The sequence below is a fragment of the Zonotrichia albicollis genome, chromosome 3, assembly GCF_047830755.1.
Source record: "Zonotrichia albicollis isolate bZonAlb1 chromosome 3, bZonAlb1.hap1, whole genome shotgun sequence".
Lineage (NCBI taxonomy): Eukaryota > Metazoa > Chordata > Aves > Passeriformes > Passerellidae > Zonotrichia > Zonotrichia albicollis.
The window spans coordinates 32,033,879-32,051,309 of NC_133821.1; the positions used below are offsets into that span (position 1 = coordinate 32,033,879).

General features: G+C 36.7%; 1 protein-coding gene across 8 annotated transcripts in view; it reads left to right on the plus strand.

Annotated features, from left to right (window-relative positions):
• Positions 1-17,431, plus strand: part of USH2A (usherin) — a 382,808-nt gene that overhangs the window by 304,459 nt on the left and 60,918 nt on the right. For all 8 annotated transcript variants that reach the window (XM_074537084.1, XM_074537083.1, XM_074537085.1 and 5 more), the window contains 5 exons: positions 5,465-5,572; positions 6,119-6,302; positions 7,037-7,194; positions 13,764-13,922; positions 14,564-14,726. In XM_074537084.1, coding sequence (XP_074393185.1) covers positions 5,465-5,572; positions 6,119-6,302; positions 7,037-7,194; positions 13,764-13,922; positions 14,564-14,726 — 772 coding nt within the window. The remainder of the gene's footprint in view (positions 1-5,464; positions 5,573-6,118; positions 6,303-7,036; positions 7,195-13,763; positions 13,923-14,563; positions 14,727-17,431) is intronic.

A 17,431-nucleotide genomic window follows, 5' to 3' on the forward strand; every position in this document is an offset into this window, starting at 1 on the left:
TATAGCCTTTTTCTAAATACTTGATGAAAGAAGCTTTAATACACGGATTCTGGGGGAAAGTTTGGCTTGGACCTCAAATGTATTATTTTTTATATATTCAATTTTTACTTATTTTTGAATGTTACACTGAGCCAAAATTCCTCTTAGAATTGCTCCTGTTGAACACAGAGCAGGAACGTAAGCATCATGGGATTTTTTTTTTCATTCTTTGACCTCGGGTAGCTCATTCAATTTTTATATCTCACAAATGCATTAATTTTTCCCTAGGTTTTTTGCCCCACAAGTAGGAAATTTCAAGATTCCTCTGTTGTACACACAATATGACAGCCAGCCAAAGAGCAGAATTTGACTTAGGGCACATAAATCCTCTAGAGCATAGGTGGCACTCTCAAATAGCCCTCAAAGCATGAGTCCTGAACAGGGTGGATCCCTCAGTGCTTTAAAAGAGTTTGTCTCTACTGTAGTCACTCACAGAAGAGCAAGATTGCTGTTCCTCTTTCACAATATCATGCTCAAGTGTGAAATTCATCGATGGTGTATTACTCCTCTCTCCATATTCAGTGCTTCTGGACATGAGATATTAGCCAGAGTCGGTGGTACATGTTTTAGAATTGCTGTGGTAAGTTTACACTGCGAAGAAGGAATATGCCAACAAGGAGTGATTTATCGAGCCCATTCAGAAATATTTCTCATGCTCCGCCAAGGCAGTTATATCTCCGTTTTAATGCCAACAATACTTAGCAGTTGAAAGTGAGAGGAAATGAAATTAATTCCTGAGAAACAAGGATCTTTTTTTCTTTTGTGTGCCTGTTCTGTTAAGCCACTGTCCAGTGCAGCCATGTTAAGCCAAGAATGAAATAAGTGATCATTCCTCCCGACAGTCATAATCAAATCTTTTGCTATTTTCTGCAGGAGCTTCCTTGGGTAATAATGTGGAATTCATGAGAGTGATTTAGCAGTGTGGGTAATTATTGCTCTCTAAATTAAAAGAATACTATAAAAGAATCAAATTCACTTCATACATAATCTAAAATGTTTGAACTGTTTGTCTTATTCCCTGTGGATGTATGTTTCGATTTTTCCATTATCCTTGTTTTTTCTTTTTCTTTTTTTTTTTTTTTTTCCTTTCCAAAACTGCCAGCTTTTCCCTGAGCAACAGTTGAACATTAATGAAGCTGTAGCATTAGTATTTGTGGAGACTTTGAATCTCGGGTCTCGCAAATGGCAGACGTGAAGGCGAGCACCTTGCCACGGCACCATTGTCTTGCTGCTTATTTTTAATTACATCAAAGCTTTGGAAACATGATCCCACAAATGCTTTGTGGGAATAGTGGTGAATGTGCTCATCATGTGAAATCCATAAATTGCTTATAATCCTCTCAAGATGTTAAAAAAGCATTAAGTAATTGAAGACAGGAAGTCCTCAGTTAATTATTTAGAGGTGTTATCAATGCTTTAAGCAAACTGAAGCATTTTCTGCTATCTCACTGAGTTGAATGCCACTGGGACCTAGGGGCAGCAGCCATCATCTTCTCATATTCTCTAATGCAAACAGCACATGGCAGCTTGTCAATAAAAGACCTTTTTATATCATTTATTACTGAACACTTCCAGTACCCTGTACAGAACAATTTGGATGACAGTTATGGCATTGTTTCACTTTGTGTTACTACTACTTTACAAATGGGCCTGCTAATGCTTTGCAGTGGGGCCAGGCAGAGGGTAAGACTGAGGAAAATAATTAGGGGAATTGTAAAAGAAAGCCAAGAGTGCCCTCTTCAGCAGCAGCAGGTGGGTTTATAGAAAAGGTTTTTCTCAACTCCCCCCTTTTAATACGCCAAAGTTAATATCCGAAGTAAGAGGCTTTATCAACAATTTTTAGGATCATTTTTAGGTCAAAATCAAAGAATATAATGAATGTTTATTTTAGTACAAAAAACAATAGTATGAATGCTTTATGACTGAATAGTTTGAAATTCTTTCATCTGAACATATTCTCCATTTCAGGGCGATGAAATCTGAAGAGATACCAAAGCGTTGTCACTGGTCGGGTCTCTCTCCATATGCAGCACTGAAACATTAATAATATTTATCTGAAGGAAACTCTTGGGGGTGAAGGGTTTGTGGGAGGCTGTGGTCAGCAGTCTGACATCCTCCTGAGCAAAATTCCCACGGCAGGGCCCAGGAGCGTTATCCTGGGAGATAATTACTGACCTTGCTGGAGCCATACCCACAAATGGAGACAAACAGTATCAGAAGGAATTGATTTACCTAATAGAACAATGCATTCTTAAAAAACCCCACTGTTCCACAGCCTTTTGGCAAATGACAAATGCTGCAACAATATAATAGACTGCTTAAATTGACCAAAACAAAAAAATTAAAAATTTCCCACAATAATAAACCAAAAAAGGAGGGGAGAAGGATCCTCTAGGGAACAGTCAAGTAGAGACATTAGAGAAGCAAAATGCTGCTTATATTTCAATATTATTTTACTAGTTGTTTTTATTATCAGTCACATACATAGATTTGCACAGAGCTTTCCAAAGCATAAGACAAGGCATCTAATGCAAAGCTTTAATAATCTAGATAAAAATCTGCTGCCTGCGACTGCTCCACATATGGCTAGAATTAAAGGTATCAGAATTTCACCAATAAATTTAGTGAAAGCATGTGCTCTTTTTTTAATACTCATTTTTCTCTTTTAAGTGTAGTTGTAAATGAGTATTGCTTTATTATGCGTGTTTCCTTTAAAAGTGAACATGACTCCCTTTAGGGGAATTCAAGTAATTTGTTGCCACAGTAATCTTTTCTATCCTGAAATGTTAAATACTTGGCTTTCCTCCATGCCTCTGCCTCTCTCCAGTCTGCAACTGTCATTTTCTCCCTCCTTACTTTTATACACAGTGTTCAGATGATTTTTCTTCTCTTCCAGTTCATGATTAGGTTACAGCAAGGGCTGTCCCTCTGAGTCATCTCTTTATTTTCTCTCCTTCACATCTTGTTCAATTTGTTAAGCAGCCTGCATGTCTTCCATTCAGTATTTTACCATTCTATGTAATTGCTGCTTCTTTTTTCACTCTATTTGTTTGTAATGTATTTTAATTAAAATATCTTGGTGCTGGATGTAAGCAAGGATTTGTTTATAAACAAATGTCTTGCAGAGGCTTTTTTGTTGCCACTGAGTTGCATTGTTCTTTAAATAACTCCATTTAAATGCAGGAGCTACATCAAAAGTACACTGTTAGGACCACAAAGCCACATTCTTAAAAATTGACCTGTATAATACCTTTGAATTGACCTGTATAATCCTAATTCAGCCTCCTCCCCACAAACAATCTACATTACACAGCAGTACAGTCATTTGTCCATAGGGTTACTGCCTTGTTCAGTCCACAGTCGGTGCCTCTTCCAGGGAGGAATAAAAGGGAGCTCCTGTATGGAGAACTGCTGCCTCAGCTTTAGCTGTGTTTAGTGGATTAACTCCTTCTGGGAGTCTCAGCGTGGATGGGCCTAATTGTGCTTCTGCCCAGAGCTCCATTCCCTTTCAAGGAGACAGGAACATGGAGCCCAGGGAGGGAGGCAGCTGGGGCAGTGCCAGCCCAGAGGGACAAGCGTGGATCACTGCGGGGCTGGGGGCATGGACTGCCAAAGGCAGTCTGGCATCCAGGGCTTTTATATTTGTTCCGGCTATGGTACTGAGGAGGGCACATCTCAGTCTTCCACAGTTTGCCACAACCACCTCTTCTTCATTTTCATTACCTGGACTGAATTTCCTGAGCTCTCAGAGCTGCAGCTGAAGGCACCAGCTGTGCTTGGATGTATAAAGTTTTGATAACACCAGGTAGTCTGACAGCCAGGTCCCAGGAATCCCAAATGGCTTCCTGGCAGCTCCAAGGAGATTTTTGGTTCTCTCAGTCTCTTTGAGTCGATATCCTGTTTCTGAGAGAGAAATTCTTCTCTTTTATTTTTTTGGGTTTATGTGGTTTGTTATGGAGTTGGTTGGGGGGATTTTTTCTTTTGGTCCTGTTTTAAGACATTTGGAATGCTCAGCAAGTTGGTGTTAATAAAGCATCTCTATCCTCTAGGGGTGGACGCTGCAAGAAAAAGTCTCAAATTATAATTAATCAAGCTGTAGACCACTTGTTGGAGGCAGTTTTAGAAAGGACTGTGCCACAAAGCCTGTGAACAAAAGAGGATCAGTTTGTATTGTACAATGTCCTGGCAATGGGGTTTCCTAGTTTTTGAGTGTATAGTTTTGCAATTTTAATATTTGCAGAGAGATTTTGTGTATAATTTACTTCTTGTTATACTTTTTGTATCCTTTACGTTCAGGAACAGGAACCTTTATTTAATATATTGTGAGGTGTTAACAAGGGGATCCTTGAAAACCTGAGAAAAGGGTTTTCAATGTTTGTGCCTGGTGATATCTTAAAGATCAATTTTGAGAAATTTCCAAAATAATAGTTTAGCGAAGGTGTTGTGTTGTGGGCTGGGCAGTGCTGTGTGAGGAAGGCTGATCAGCAGTTCAAGCTGAGCTCTAAAGTGATCTCACAGTGGTCTGCATCTTTAACAATTTAACTACAAGAAGCCTTTAATAGGTGCACAGAATTGGCTATTCTAAAAGCTCAGCATCTTAGCAAATTGTGAGTGCAATTTTATGAGGATCCCTAAAGTCAAATTCTTAAACCACAGGCAACTTGATGTGAAATCTGAAGTCATCAACACACAGCACAAATATGTTTGAAAATTTTCAAGAAAAAGGCAAAGCAATGTATTCTCATCTCATTCAAGGATGTACAGCATAGAAGATCAGAGCTGAAAAAAAAGTTTTAAAAAAATTACAACTGAAATTAATATTTAGTAATGAGGGCTTGGTTGTCAGTTCACCTTCTAACTGCTTTGTAGCATTTATTGTAAAGTCTTGTATCAAATAGGGGAAAAATAGAGGGGAAATTAAAAAAAAAATTTGGGAAGGTCGCAGTCCTTGGACTTACTTGCAATATAGTAGAAGGTTTCATGTACGAGTATTTTATTATCTTATTATTGCAAATGTATTAGTAATACATTTTCAAAACATTAAAGGCTATTCAGGTTTTCAAGCCCAAGACTCTAAGCAATTGCACTTTCAGGTGTTTTTCTGCATGGCCAGTGTCATCTAAGTTTTTTGATTTAAAGCTGATTCAGGTGTATGAGGGATATCCATAGATCTATTGCAGCATAAACAGACATTCAGTCTGAATTGTTTTGTTTGGTCTTTTAAATCAGTAGAGGATATATGTCTAAATTAGTGAGAATTCACCATTTCAGTATTGTTCATGTGTAATATAAGAATAGTTCATTCTTTATGTTTGCCAAAAATGCTATAAGTTAACTTTAAGTCCAGTAACTTTCTATGCAGTGATATAATGCTTGGAATGATTGATGTCAACATCTCAGCCTAAACTCTGTTTGCTCTTTTTAGGTCTGCAGCCATACACTAATTACAGCTTTGTGCTTATTGCATGCACATCTGCTGGGTGTGCTTCCAGCCAACCACTTTCAGGTCAAACTTTACAAGCTGCTCCTCATGGTAAGGGAGAAAGTCATTCTTACAGAAGTGCAAAGAGATGGTCATACAGGCTTGTGTTTTCTGGCGGATTAACAAGGTGCACAACTCCACTGCCATCCATCAAGCTATCATGTAGATATTTACACAAGGGAATCTGTCTCTTGGAGTTTTTATATCTTACCACATTCTCTTTACTTCCTGGCACTGCATTTCTACTTTCTTTTTGTGAAAATTTACCCAAATTCATCTCTAAATTCATTAGCTTCATTAACAAAGGATTGGAAGATAAATTTTTTTTAAAGCACAAATGAATATGCAGAGACTACTGGGCATATAAAGGCAGCAGCCTTTGGCCTCTTTCTCCAGTAATCTTTACCTTGTCTACTTGGTTGCATTTGTTATAAGATAAATACAGAAAGTGTGTTAAATTCTGTCATTCTCCCTGGCAGTGCTTTATGCTTTCATTACATTGCTGAAAACAGCAGCACGAGTATGGGAAAAGAAAAAAAAGAACCACCTTTGAGTTTCTGTCATAAAATTAAAATAGTGTCATTTTGATTTTAATAGGGGTATGGGCAAAACCTCATCATATCATAGTCAGCTCAACAGAAGTGGAAATGTACTGGAGTGAACCAGAGGAACCCAATGGACTCATTACTCATTATCGATTATTCCGTGATGGAGAACAGATTTTCCTGGGTGGCAGTACAGACCTGAATTTCACAGATGTTAACCTGCAGCCTAACAGTAGGTAAGGCATGTTAACGAGCACTGGTAACAGGTGAAAGACCTTGAAAAACATAGGTACTTGTGTTAGTGAAATGTACAAAATATAACTTATTGTGAACAAAAGAAAATTCTCTTGAAATATTACTTTATTACTCATAATTGGTGGAACACTTTTACTAGTCTTTCAAACGTTAGAAAGACATTAATCAAAGGACTTTTAATTTTTGTTTTGTTTTTGAGAATAGGTCATTCTGATTCAAAGAAGCAAAGCTTTTTTATTCTTTTTTTATTGGGTGGTTTGTTGGTAGCTCAATGACAGGTACTTTTCCATCATGGAATATACTCTGAAAAATGCCAGGTTTTATATGACAAACAGCACTGCACATGGTATATGATGTTCCAGTGCATACTGAACATACAGGTTCAAAAGTGACTGCTGATATTTTTATAGAAGTAATTCTGAAATTAGTTGTGACACTTTTTGACTCAATACTTCTCTTGCTTATGTAAGCTAATTTGAATTTTAGTATTAGTATTTAGTACTAGTATTTGAGTTTTGGTATCTTTGATTTTATGGTAATTATTCTGAGTTACTTTTCTCACATTAGGAAAACTTAAATGTGAAAATCTTCACTAAGTCAGTATTTGTAATACTCATTGTATGCACTTTAAATTGGTGAAAATGGAAATGTTCTGTTGCTGATATGCCTAAAGCTTCTAACTGCAGTGTCCACTGATCTTTTTGTGTTTGTGCAGATATGTTTACCAGCTGGAAGCCAGCACTTGGGGCGGCAGCAACACTAGTGATAAATATGTTATACAAACACCAGCAGGAACACCAGAGAAAATTCATGTCCCTTATAATGTCACAGTCATTGATGCATATTCTATATTTCTAGCTTGGGATGTGCCAGGTAAAAATGTATTTCTATGTAGTACTTTGTAGCAAAATGAAAGGATTGAAAAATTAGTATATCCAGGTAGGCAGCTGAATCATTCTGATATTTTTATTCTTTGTATTTAGTTGTAGTGATTTAAATACCCAGTATCTAAAGCTGTTATGTCCTAGAGACACATTATTTTAGTAATATTGATCTAGATACTTGACATCAGTATTGTGAGGTTTAGCTGAGCAAAACCCTGCGTGTTTTGATATTATGAACTACTACTGAGTGCAAATATTAATGAAAAAAACAACAAAAAAAAGAGAGTTTTCTCTTCTGTTCATACTAGCCTGAGTTATCATGCAGTTCCACCGCAGTATGGTGGACCAGCAAAGGCCCAGAAGTGTTTTTCCTGTAGTTACTCTTCTCCTGAACATGGTCAGGTGACGTCCACCTGCTATAAAGCTGGGCTAACAAGGAATAATTTAATTATAGAATCTTTTTGTAAGAGAATCTATGCGATGCTTCATCAATATAGATCATAGCTTTAGTGATTGGAGCACATTACTGATGTTATAAAAATTATGTGTTATAAAAATTATGTGCTGTATTTCTTGTGGGACAATGAGAGCCTTGTAATGAACAATCTTTTTTCTACTGTACTTCATTTCCAAAAAGGTGTTTTCTAGTTTTTAGATACTGGGTTTTTTCAGTTAAAATTTCCTCAGTTTTTTTAGAAACTTCAGATGTTTGCATATTGCAATAATAGCCATATGTGTTTTATCAGTGAATTCATGGGAGTTTTTAATATCTCTTGTTCCTAATTATTTAAGATGTTCTATCCTTGCTTAGCAAGGGACAATTGGCATTAAAAATAAAGTCACCTAGAAAAAGCATTCTGCCTTCAAGACTGGGATTGCAAGTATTGTGGCAGTGCTTAGCAGTGCTCACCCTACCCATTTAAGCAATGATTAATAAATCTATAATACCCTGAGCTGTCAATCTTTTAGTTTTCAGGAGCACAAAATCCATTATAGAAATGCTATAATATATGAAAAAGATTAAAATCTTAAATTAAACTTTTCCCCCTACTGCCTGAAAGGATTTAGAACCCTGCAGAAGGCAGGTGAATTCAAATGGCATATAATCTACAGTTGGTTTTATTGGAAAGTGACTCATGCTGCATTATAGTTTTGATAATAAATATAATTTAAGGTACAAAATATTCAGCAACATTATAAATAGATTTAAAACATAAGAATGTATTGGAATGCATAGGCTGTGAAGAGTGGGGTGTTTCCCAGAAAAGCTTGTTCTTGTTCTAGACCTTTTCCAGCTGCTTAAATTCCTGTTACTCACAGTAGGTTACAAGCCTGCAAGGAGAACCAGGCTCTGTGTAGTACATTTAATTATGTTGCAATTAAGATTATGCATACAAAGGTCTGTCTGTTCCTGAAACCACAGAATCAGAGGGATGAGGAGGAGGCTGGACATCATGGATCTGCAGAAGTTGCAGGTTTCATGTATTCACACATCTGTAGAAATCATTCTCCTTAGATGGGAAAGGAACATGTCCTTCTTTCCAGATTCTGGAAGTTCTGATCTTCTGGAATAGCATGGATCCCATTAACATGTCCTGTCATACAGGTGTTTGGGGTCACAATCATCCCCAGCTTGGTAGGATTAGCATAAAGTGTCTACTGTTTCTTATCCTTATTTATGGCCATGTACGTAGAGTAACTATTTTTCTTTTTCTGATCTATTGCCTTTCTGTGCATAAATCCTTTTCTCACAGTAGGCTGCATTGAGGCAATATAGGTTTTCCTTATAAACTTAGAATGCATCTTTATTTATAAGGATTGTCAGACTTGGCAGTTGCTCTTGGACAAAACTGTTCTTTTCACTGCTGTAGACTTGATGTCAAAAAAGTGCTTTTAATTAACAAAGTTTTGATGAGAAGGTACTTGTTCATAGTGTCTTCCTGTCTGTGGATATCAGGGCTGCTTTGGCATTCTGTCTTATCTGCTGTAATAAATTTGGATCAAATAATCACCCTCAGGATTAATTATGGACACATTGTATTACAAGGACCTTCCTTTTGGATGGTTTAATTATAACATTCCAGCACCTGTAATATATCTAGGTCTTATGACTTTATAGATATGTAGCATTTCAAAACTCCTGACTTAGCTAAAGAGCAAGGTGGCCCAGTAGTTGTTAAAGTGATGGATTCAGGAAAAAATACTTGACACACCTCCCTCACTGTGGAAAATAGGGCTTTATTTTCTAAAATAGGTATTCCATTATCTTCCTCAGTGCACAGACCTCAGAGGTATGGTACATTTCACCAATATGCTAAGGAAGGATATGTTACAATTATTATGGAACAACTCTTGGTGCCATGGATAGAGCAGAAGAGCTGAATGGAAAAAACTCCACTGCATGATTTCCCCCATAAATGTTATTGATAGGTAGGCATGTATCCATCCTGCATTCCAGCTCATTGGCAGCCCCACTGCTCCTCACTGGAGACCTGATTCTTCTGGGTGTTGTGGCTGGTGGTGACTTGAAAGCTGAATGTGCTCAACATAGGATCCTGTCCTCTGCTCCTAGGATACTGGTTCATATGTTAAAGATCATCTGGGTTAAAATATTTTCTTCTTCATCATTTTATAACACTTTATCCACCTCTAGGTTTGCTTTCAGTTAGAATGACAGTTGTTTGAAATCTGGATTCTTACTTTATTCTTCTGGGATCAAACATGACATTGAATACCATGTATTTGTCACAGCTTCCCCAACTAACTTGGTTTCTTGTGGTCTAGAAAATGGAACTTTTGATAAGCCATTGTCACATGCTCTCATTTTTGGTTTTTTTGAGTAAATTATTGCTTGCTCCACCTCTCTGTAGGATAGATTTTCAAGTTGAATATCCAAAAATTTGCATCTTGAAAACAGTCAGCATCCCCAGCTGTTACTGTTTTCAGAGTCTTGGTGGGAATACTTGATGCAACCAGACTGAGACATCTGGATATTTGAAGCATAATGTAAATAGTTAATCTCGGGAAGCCAAATAGATTGTTTTATTTCGTGAATTTAAATATTAAAATATAACTTTAAAAGAGATAATGTTCCTGTTTCAGTATTTGTTTCCTATAAGTGAAAAAGCTTTAGCTATTTTGCTTTAATTGTGATCTGGTTTCACATCATAGTAAAGTAATTTTCAGCAATTAACTTCAAACAGATTCTGGCTGACCAGTCTGTAAGTCTGTGCCTTTTTACCCCAAGTTTAAGCATCCTGTGCTGCAAATTCTATTTTTGACCTATCCTAGTTTTGAAGTACACAGAGCTGTCAAACCTAATTTGCAGAGTTTTGCACAGAATTGTCCATTTAATGTTATCCAAATATGCCCAGAAAAACCCAGGGTTTCATTTGATTGATTTGTCCCATTGCAAAATATGCACCTGCTGTGAAATGAAGTCACAGAGAAAAAAAAAGTGGAATAATTTAACTTTTTTATTTGTAAAGATAATCAGGGTTTTTCTGATTACATCTTAACTTCATAAATGTTAAATAACCTATCAGCATCTAGTTGTTGTAAATTATGAAAAAGAGTATTGCTGGGAATATTAACCAACTAAATCCTTGTTCTTTAGTGAACATGAAAATGTGTTATGGCAGGTTGTCATTGTGCTCATGGTAACTTTGACACCAAATAACAAAACTGCCATTTGCATTTAGGGTAAATTGGTTCACTTGTGCTTTTACGGTTCCTTTTATTCTGACATAAATTTATGAACTCTGGAACTAACCAAGTCGTGTGGTTTCCCAGATGACTTTAACAAATATGCCCATTTCATTTCCTTCAGTCATCAGAGCACACGAGGTAGTGGTTTCAGACTGGCTGCAGATGCTGAAAGCTGTTCTGAGCAAAAGGGGTTTTTTACAAGATTCTGTGTTGTAAGAATATATATTACAATTTTTCAAATTAGGAAGTGATCCTTTGATCTTTATAGTCAATGAATTTGATCAAAGTGTAGAAGGATTCCATTGGATATTGGAATTTTTCAGGATGCTTATGTGATTTTATTTAACATTTCATTTTCACTTCTTGGGAATATTTTTTTCGCCTGAGCATATTTACTATTGGTATCATTCCTAATATAGTGCAAAATTTATCAGAATTTTAACATTTTGTGTTTCCGGTGTGAGGTGGTGTTTTTTTTAATAATTTGTGATATGGACTGAACACTGTCCAACATTGTTTGATAGGTCATTTATTTTGAAATAGGTGTCCTTTGCTGCATACTGATTGCTGGATTCAGCTGTCCTTGCTTGTATTTAATCTTGCTTGGGAAATCAAGCATTCTGAATAGTTTCAATTTCAAAGGTTTCTAGTGATTTTTGCCTAGAATAAATGCCCTGATGAGATGCAAAAAACTGAATTATATCACTCTCATAAAGGAATGGGTTTTTCTAGCTGAAATGTCTGGTCAGTTTTCAGGAGTGGAAAAGAAGGGGACCTTAACTAGGAGATTAAATAAAGGTTTCTATTGGTGTGCTCTGTACCATTTCAAACTCTTTCAGATATTCTGTTGTATACTTTATAGACCCTCCAATTATAGTGTGGAAATACTACTACTAATAATAATAGTAATAATAATTATTATTGTCTTTTACATTATATTTTTAATTACTGGAAAAATTTTACACTGCAAACTCAAGTGCACTCTTCTGGAGCATTTTGTCTTCCATATGTCAGGCAAAAAATAATTTTCTTTGAGGCAAAACTAGTCTACCTCAAGATCACCTCTCAGAGGTTTACTCTGTACCATCGTCCTTGATTTAGAAAGTTGTACTTCTGTTATTCCATTCCTAATGATTTTATCTTGGTATTTTTCTTGTAACTTTTACAGTGAAGAAGGAAAATTTTACAGAGGAATTTCTACTTTTTTTGTCTCTTTTTCCCTTCACCTCTTCCAACAGTTCCTAACAATGTCTTTGTTCTTCCTGTGAGCTGAGCAGTTGAATAAGATTGAAGTCATGGCTCTACTTCAGGGCTATTTTTCAGCTTTTTAGTGTAATGGCATTTTCTCTGTCTAGCATCGAGTCAGGCAGCTGCATGTTATTTCTTTGGGATTTTTATATTCTCTTTTTCTTATGAGAATTGTAAAAACATGGTGTTTCAAAGATTTTTCTGATCTTTCGAAGTACATCAGTTGTTCATAGTACCAGGACTAAACTTGAAATCTCTGATTTCTTGCAAACTTCTGGTTTTTAGTTATACATATTCACATACATACTTAGCTAAAAAAAAACCCATCTAACAGATGCACAACAGTGGAAAAAAATGCTCTTTGTAGCTTCAGGGTAGTAGTATCAATGTAGATGCTTTATCAGAAAAGGGCCAAAATTGTAATTAGGAGGAAAGCTGAGTTGTTTTCCAAAGTTAAAAAAAGGAAAGAATCTCAAGATCTGGACAAGTCTCAGAACTGCTCACAGGCATCTGGTCCTTGTTGCAGTCACAAAGACATCTCTGTGACATCTAAAGTAGGTGTTGTGTTGAAACAGAAATGTGATTTTACTGATCAGATATATCTTGACTCATCTCAGAAATGAACCTTGTCTGGTCTGTACTCTGTCCTTTCTTAAGGCTGTTCCTTATGTGACTGCAGAATGAAGGAAACACACTTAATACAAACTCTTCTTTGGTTGTTCTCTTAGTTTTATGAAACTGCTGCTGTCTGCACAGACCAGTCAACAGTGGACAAAAATTAAAAAACCTAGAGCCTATTTCCTAAAAATATATTACTGCTCAAGGGAACCAAAAATCAAACAAAACCACCAACCAATCAAACAGTACTCTTAGAGATGTCATGTGGAAGAAGAAAGGAGAACATCCAGGAACATTTGCCCATTGTTCTAAAGGGAGGGTATATGGCTTAGCTTGTAATCTTCTGAAGGAACTGAGTTTTTCAAGAGATCTGGAAAATTGAGAACTGACAGCATGGGGATAGGAATAGATGAGGAAAATGTTTGAATTCAAATACTACAAAAATGACAGGGTTGTTTTTTTTTAGCAAAAACTGAAGAGTTTGTTTTTACATCATTTAAAATTATATGTTTCTTGGCTCAAGCTATCGTATTGTACTCCACTAGTGAAGCGGGCTAAGAACCTACACTCAGCCACTGCTGTTGGGCTAAAAAGGCACAATTTGCTGAATGGTTGCAATTCACTTGTTTGATCATATGACTATTCAAACATTAGTCGCTGTTACTCCTCCAAAATACATAAAAGCTGCCTGGTTCCAAGTCATAAGGTTGGTCTTCCCAGAAGTGGCAATTGCAAAACAGGCATTGACTGAATTGAATTTTGATTCTTACCTAAGAACCATAATGTCTGTCTTCCACTTGCAATCTGCAGATGGATCTGTTTCAGTTTATATTTAAATAATTGTAGTTTTCAAAGAAGCAGTAGGGAAAACCTCCAGAGGGGGCTTACATTTAAAATTGCATGTGATGAATTGGCTCTTTGAAGTTGTCCTGCACTGTTGTTAGTGTTTCAGATAATCACTGGTTCCTCTCTGTTTCACAACAGGGATATTCATTGTCAATGTGCCTTTGGAATACAACATCCTGCTGAACGCGAGCAGTCCCACTCTGCTGGTGAAGCCGGTAGGACGCGCACATTTTGCCTTTGTCGATGGCCTGGATCCCTACACCCTGTATGAGATAAGAATACAAGCATGCCAGAGTGGTAAGGCAATTTAAAACACTCATCTGCGTGGCTGGAAGGGATTTTGCACGTAGATGCAACTCTGCAAAAGAGATGAAATTCTTTACATTGGAGTCAAATGTTTGCCTGGTAAAAAGAAGGCCTAGCACTGAATGAAGCATTAAATATTTCTTCATGTATCATGTGTGTACTTCTCCATGCATCACGAATATATCAAATGGAGGTTTAAAATATGTATTTTAGATTATATGTGCCACTTTATTAAAAGCTCTTCACTAGCAGCTTAAAGATCTTTGAAAAAGGATGTACAGAATTGAATCAGTTCTGCAGTTTTTCACCAACAATAAGTGGTGATCATAAAGACAGGAGAGAAGAGCCCAAAAATTAGAAATTCCCTGTCTTTGATGGAAATTTTCAAAAACTTACTGAGATAAGTGTTTCTAAAATGACAATTTTGAACCAATTTGCCCCTCACTCACACTGCTGAAAATCAGGAGTAATTCATCAGTAGAGTTGTGGTAATTTAAATGAGTATTTAACAATGAAATGAGGTGAAATGAGAATTTCCACCAGCAGCTACTTTACTTGACATTCCTTTGCTTATAATGTATTTTTTGTTGAGGAAAAAGCTCTTATCCCTTCACAAATGTCTGTTTCTGTAGGTGGGTGTGGCGTGGGTGGTCAAACATATGCAAGAACTGCTGAAGCACCTCCCAGAGAACTGAGCCCACCTGTTGTTAAAGCAATTGGACCTGCACTCATAGAAGTGAAATGGGCACCACCCAGGAAACCAAATGGCATCATTACTAACTACTTTATCTACAGGTAAATGCACTTATCACCTCAGATTCTTAGTCCTACTAACAGTTCCTTTCTTTATTCTTTGATTTTTTGGGAGGTGAAAAAAAGTGTAGAAGTATATTTGAAACAATATGTATATATTACCTTTCAAATGCTAAGGTGAGAAGCTGATCTATGAATGGCCATGTTAGGAATAGGAACTCAAGCAAGAACCATCTTCCTGAACTACAAATGACAAAAAAGCATGTGGAAGTACGTTTTAAAATTCAAAGGAACAAAAAAATCTTAGGAAAAGTTTGTAGTATAGATACTTGTACTGTGCTTACCAGGACCACTAGGTACAAACTTCAATTTTCTCGGACAGACAGTTGAGAATTTTGTAATGGAAAGAGGAGTAATTCACCAATTCTGAGACTTTCAAGAGCAGTAAAAGGTATCTAGGTTTCTAAAACAGATCAATTTTCCAGGATAAATTATGTTCCTACGTAAGTAATCTGGACAGTGATTACAGTGCATCTGTTTATGTACCTTGGTGTTTGTGTTCATCTGCCCTGTGTAGGTTGTTGCCTGATGCTTTCTCACTTGCTGTGAGGAGTTTCCTAAGCCCTGTGTGAGGACTTTTCTGTACAGATAGCAGTGTTCAGGGCAGTATGAAACTAGCAGAGCACTGATCTCTGCTGTGCCTGTTGAGCCTTTGTTAAAAGCTCACTGCAGCAACTTTCTTGAATGGCTTCAGAAGTCAGAGAATATAAAACTCAAGCCATATATTTGAGAGGGATTTAAACTCTAAAGTTCCTGGGTTTTCCAATTCTTAAGTATGTGTGGCAAACACATGCTGGGTTGATCCTAACCTCCCACAAAGAGTTTGGGACTTTTTTATTATATTAGAGGTGTGACTGAGAAGACAGGAAATCCAATTACCTTTTGGAATCCTCAGTGATAATTAATATCAATTCATTCAAAGACGTTAGTGGTCTCTAAAAATTCCTGCTGTCTTGAAATACCCTTTTGTTTGCCTTTTTTTAATTGTCTGATCAAAACCCCAAGTCCCTCCCCTGCATAAAGAGGAATAAAGTGCATGTTATAGCCCAAGACATGTCTTCACTCTGTTGGTTTTGTAAATAAAGCTGATGATTACTGCTGCTATTCCATGGCAACCATAGAAAGGGAAAACAGGAAATATAATGCAGAAAGCCTGCTTCAGTGAAAAATACTGTAAATTGAATTTGACAGCATTTGATGGCACTTGATTATTCTAGTCACAGCCAAACAATGATATAAAGAGTAATATGAAACAGAATGTGTTACTGCCTAGCAGACTCAAAAGCAATAAACCTTCCTCCAATGTGACACAATCACTTCACAATCATAATTGTAGCCTGTTTGATACCTCTGAGTACAGCAGAAGGGCACTGACTGACATAGATACATTTTGTTTTTTATTTAAAGTGAAATGAAAATGGCGCACTGGGGCTCCAGATACAATCAGTATATTCACCTACATAGGCATGAATCACTTGGCAGTTATTTCAGCTGAAGTTTAAATGTGCTTAGACAACAACAATATCAAATCTTTCTCAGATAGCTGCAAAAAAATCAGAAATGGGATGTAAGCACATAGTTCTTTTTCATTTTGTAGCCACACATGGCCTTACATTGTTATAGCAGCAAGACTGCAGTATTTCTATGGGAGGTTATGGAATGTAATTTCTTCTTCAGTATGTGCCTCTTTCTTACTGCATCACCACCAAAATAAATTCATTTAACTCTAAACCTGGAATGCTTGGGGACCTAGTGTGTGTGTGCAGATCTCTGCATTAAAGTGGCAGTGCTAGTGCTTTCCTCTAGCATCATAATACTACTCCCAAGTTTGCAGCCATTTTGCTAGAAACCAAAAAATTTAAATGTTATTTTATGATAGAGGAGATGGTGATAGTTTCTTTGATTATTAAAGTGTCTTTAAACACAGATCTGAGGCTTTTAAACTTTTCTAACAAGGACCACAACTTAGAAGAGTTTATGAACAAGAAAAGATCTGGTTCATGACATAATCATCTAATCTTGTTCTGTTCCAATTTGTCATGACATAACATTGCTCTGCCAACCTCAGAAGTTGCTACTCTGAAAAAAAAATATTATGAGAATAGATTATATATATATTTGTTGCTGCATTTTAGTAAGTTGTAGGTCACATGAGCTAATGGTACTGCTTTCTGTTGATTAACAGGATGCACTGTATAGGAGAGACATGAGGTGGCCCTTACAAACATAATGCCTGTAAAAGTTGAAGTATTTCGGTTGGTTACTTCCTTAAGAGAGTGTCTGAATTTTTTTGTCAAACTGTCTATGTCCTGCCCAATAAGATTATATTATTTAGTGTACATTTGTGAGATTGAAATGTAGCTCTCATTAGCTAAGCAGTCGTGCTGGTGAAAATGTAGCAGAAAAATCAAAAGGCAGTTTAAGACAGAAGACATGTCTCAGTGGCTGTCATGACTTGCAGTGGAGAGGCTTCCAGACTGACTCTTTATGATTAATTCATTGCTTAATCGTATACCCTTAACCATGAGTTGTACCCAAGACAGCTTCCAAGGAACATATGTTACAGGATGGTTTAATGTAGGAATCCCTATGGATGGTTATGTCATTGAATACGAGAACTCCTGAAGGCATTTATTTATACCTGTAATTGATCTAATACCCAATATAAACTAGTATATTACATGCAA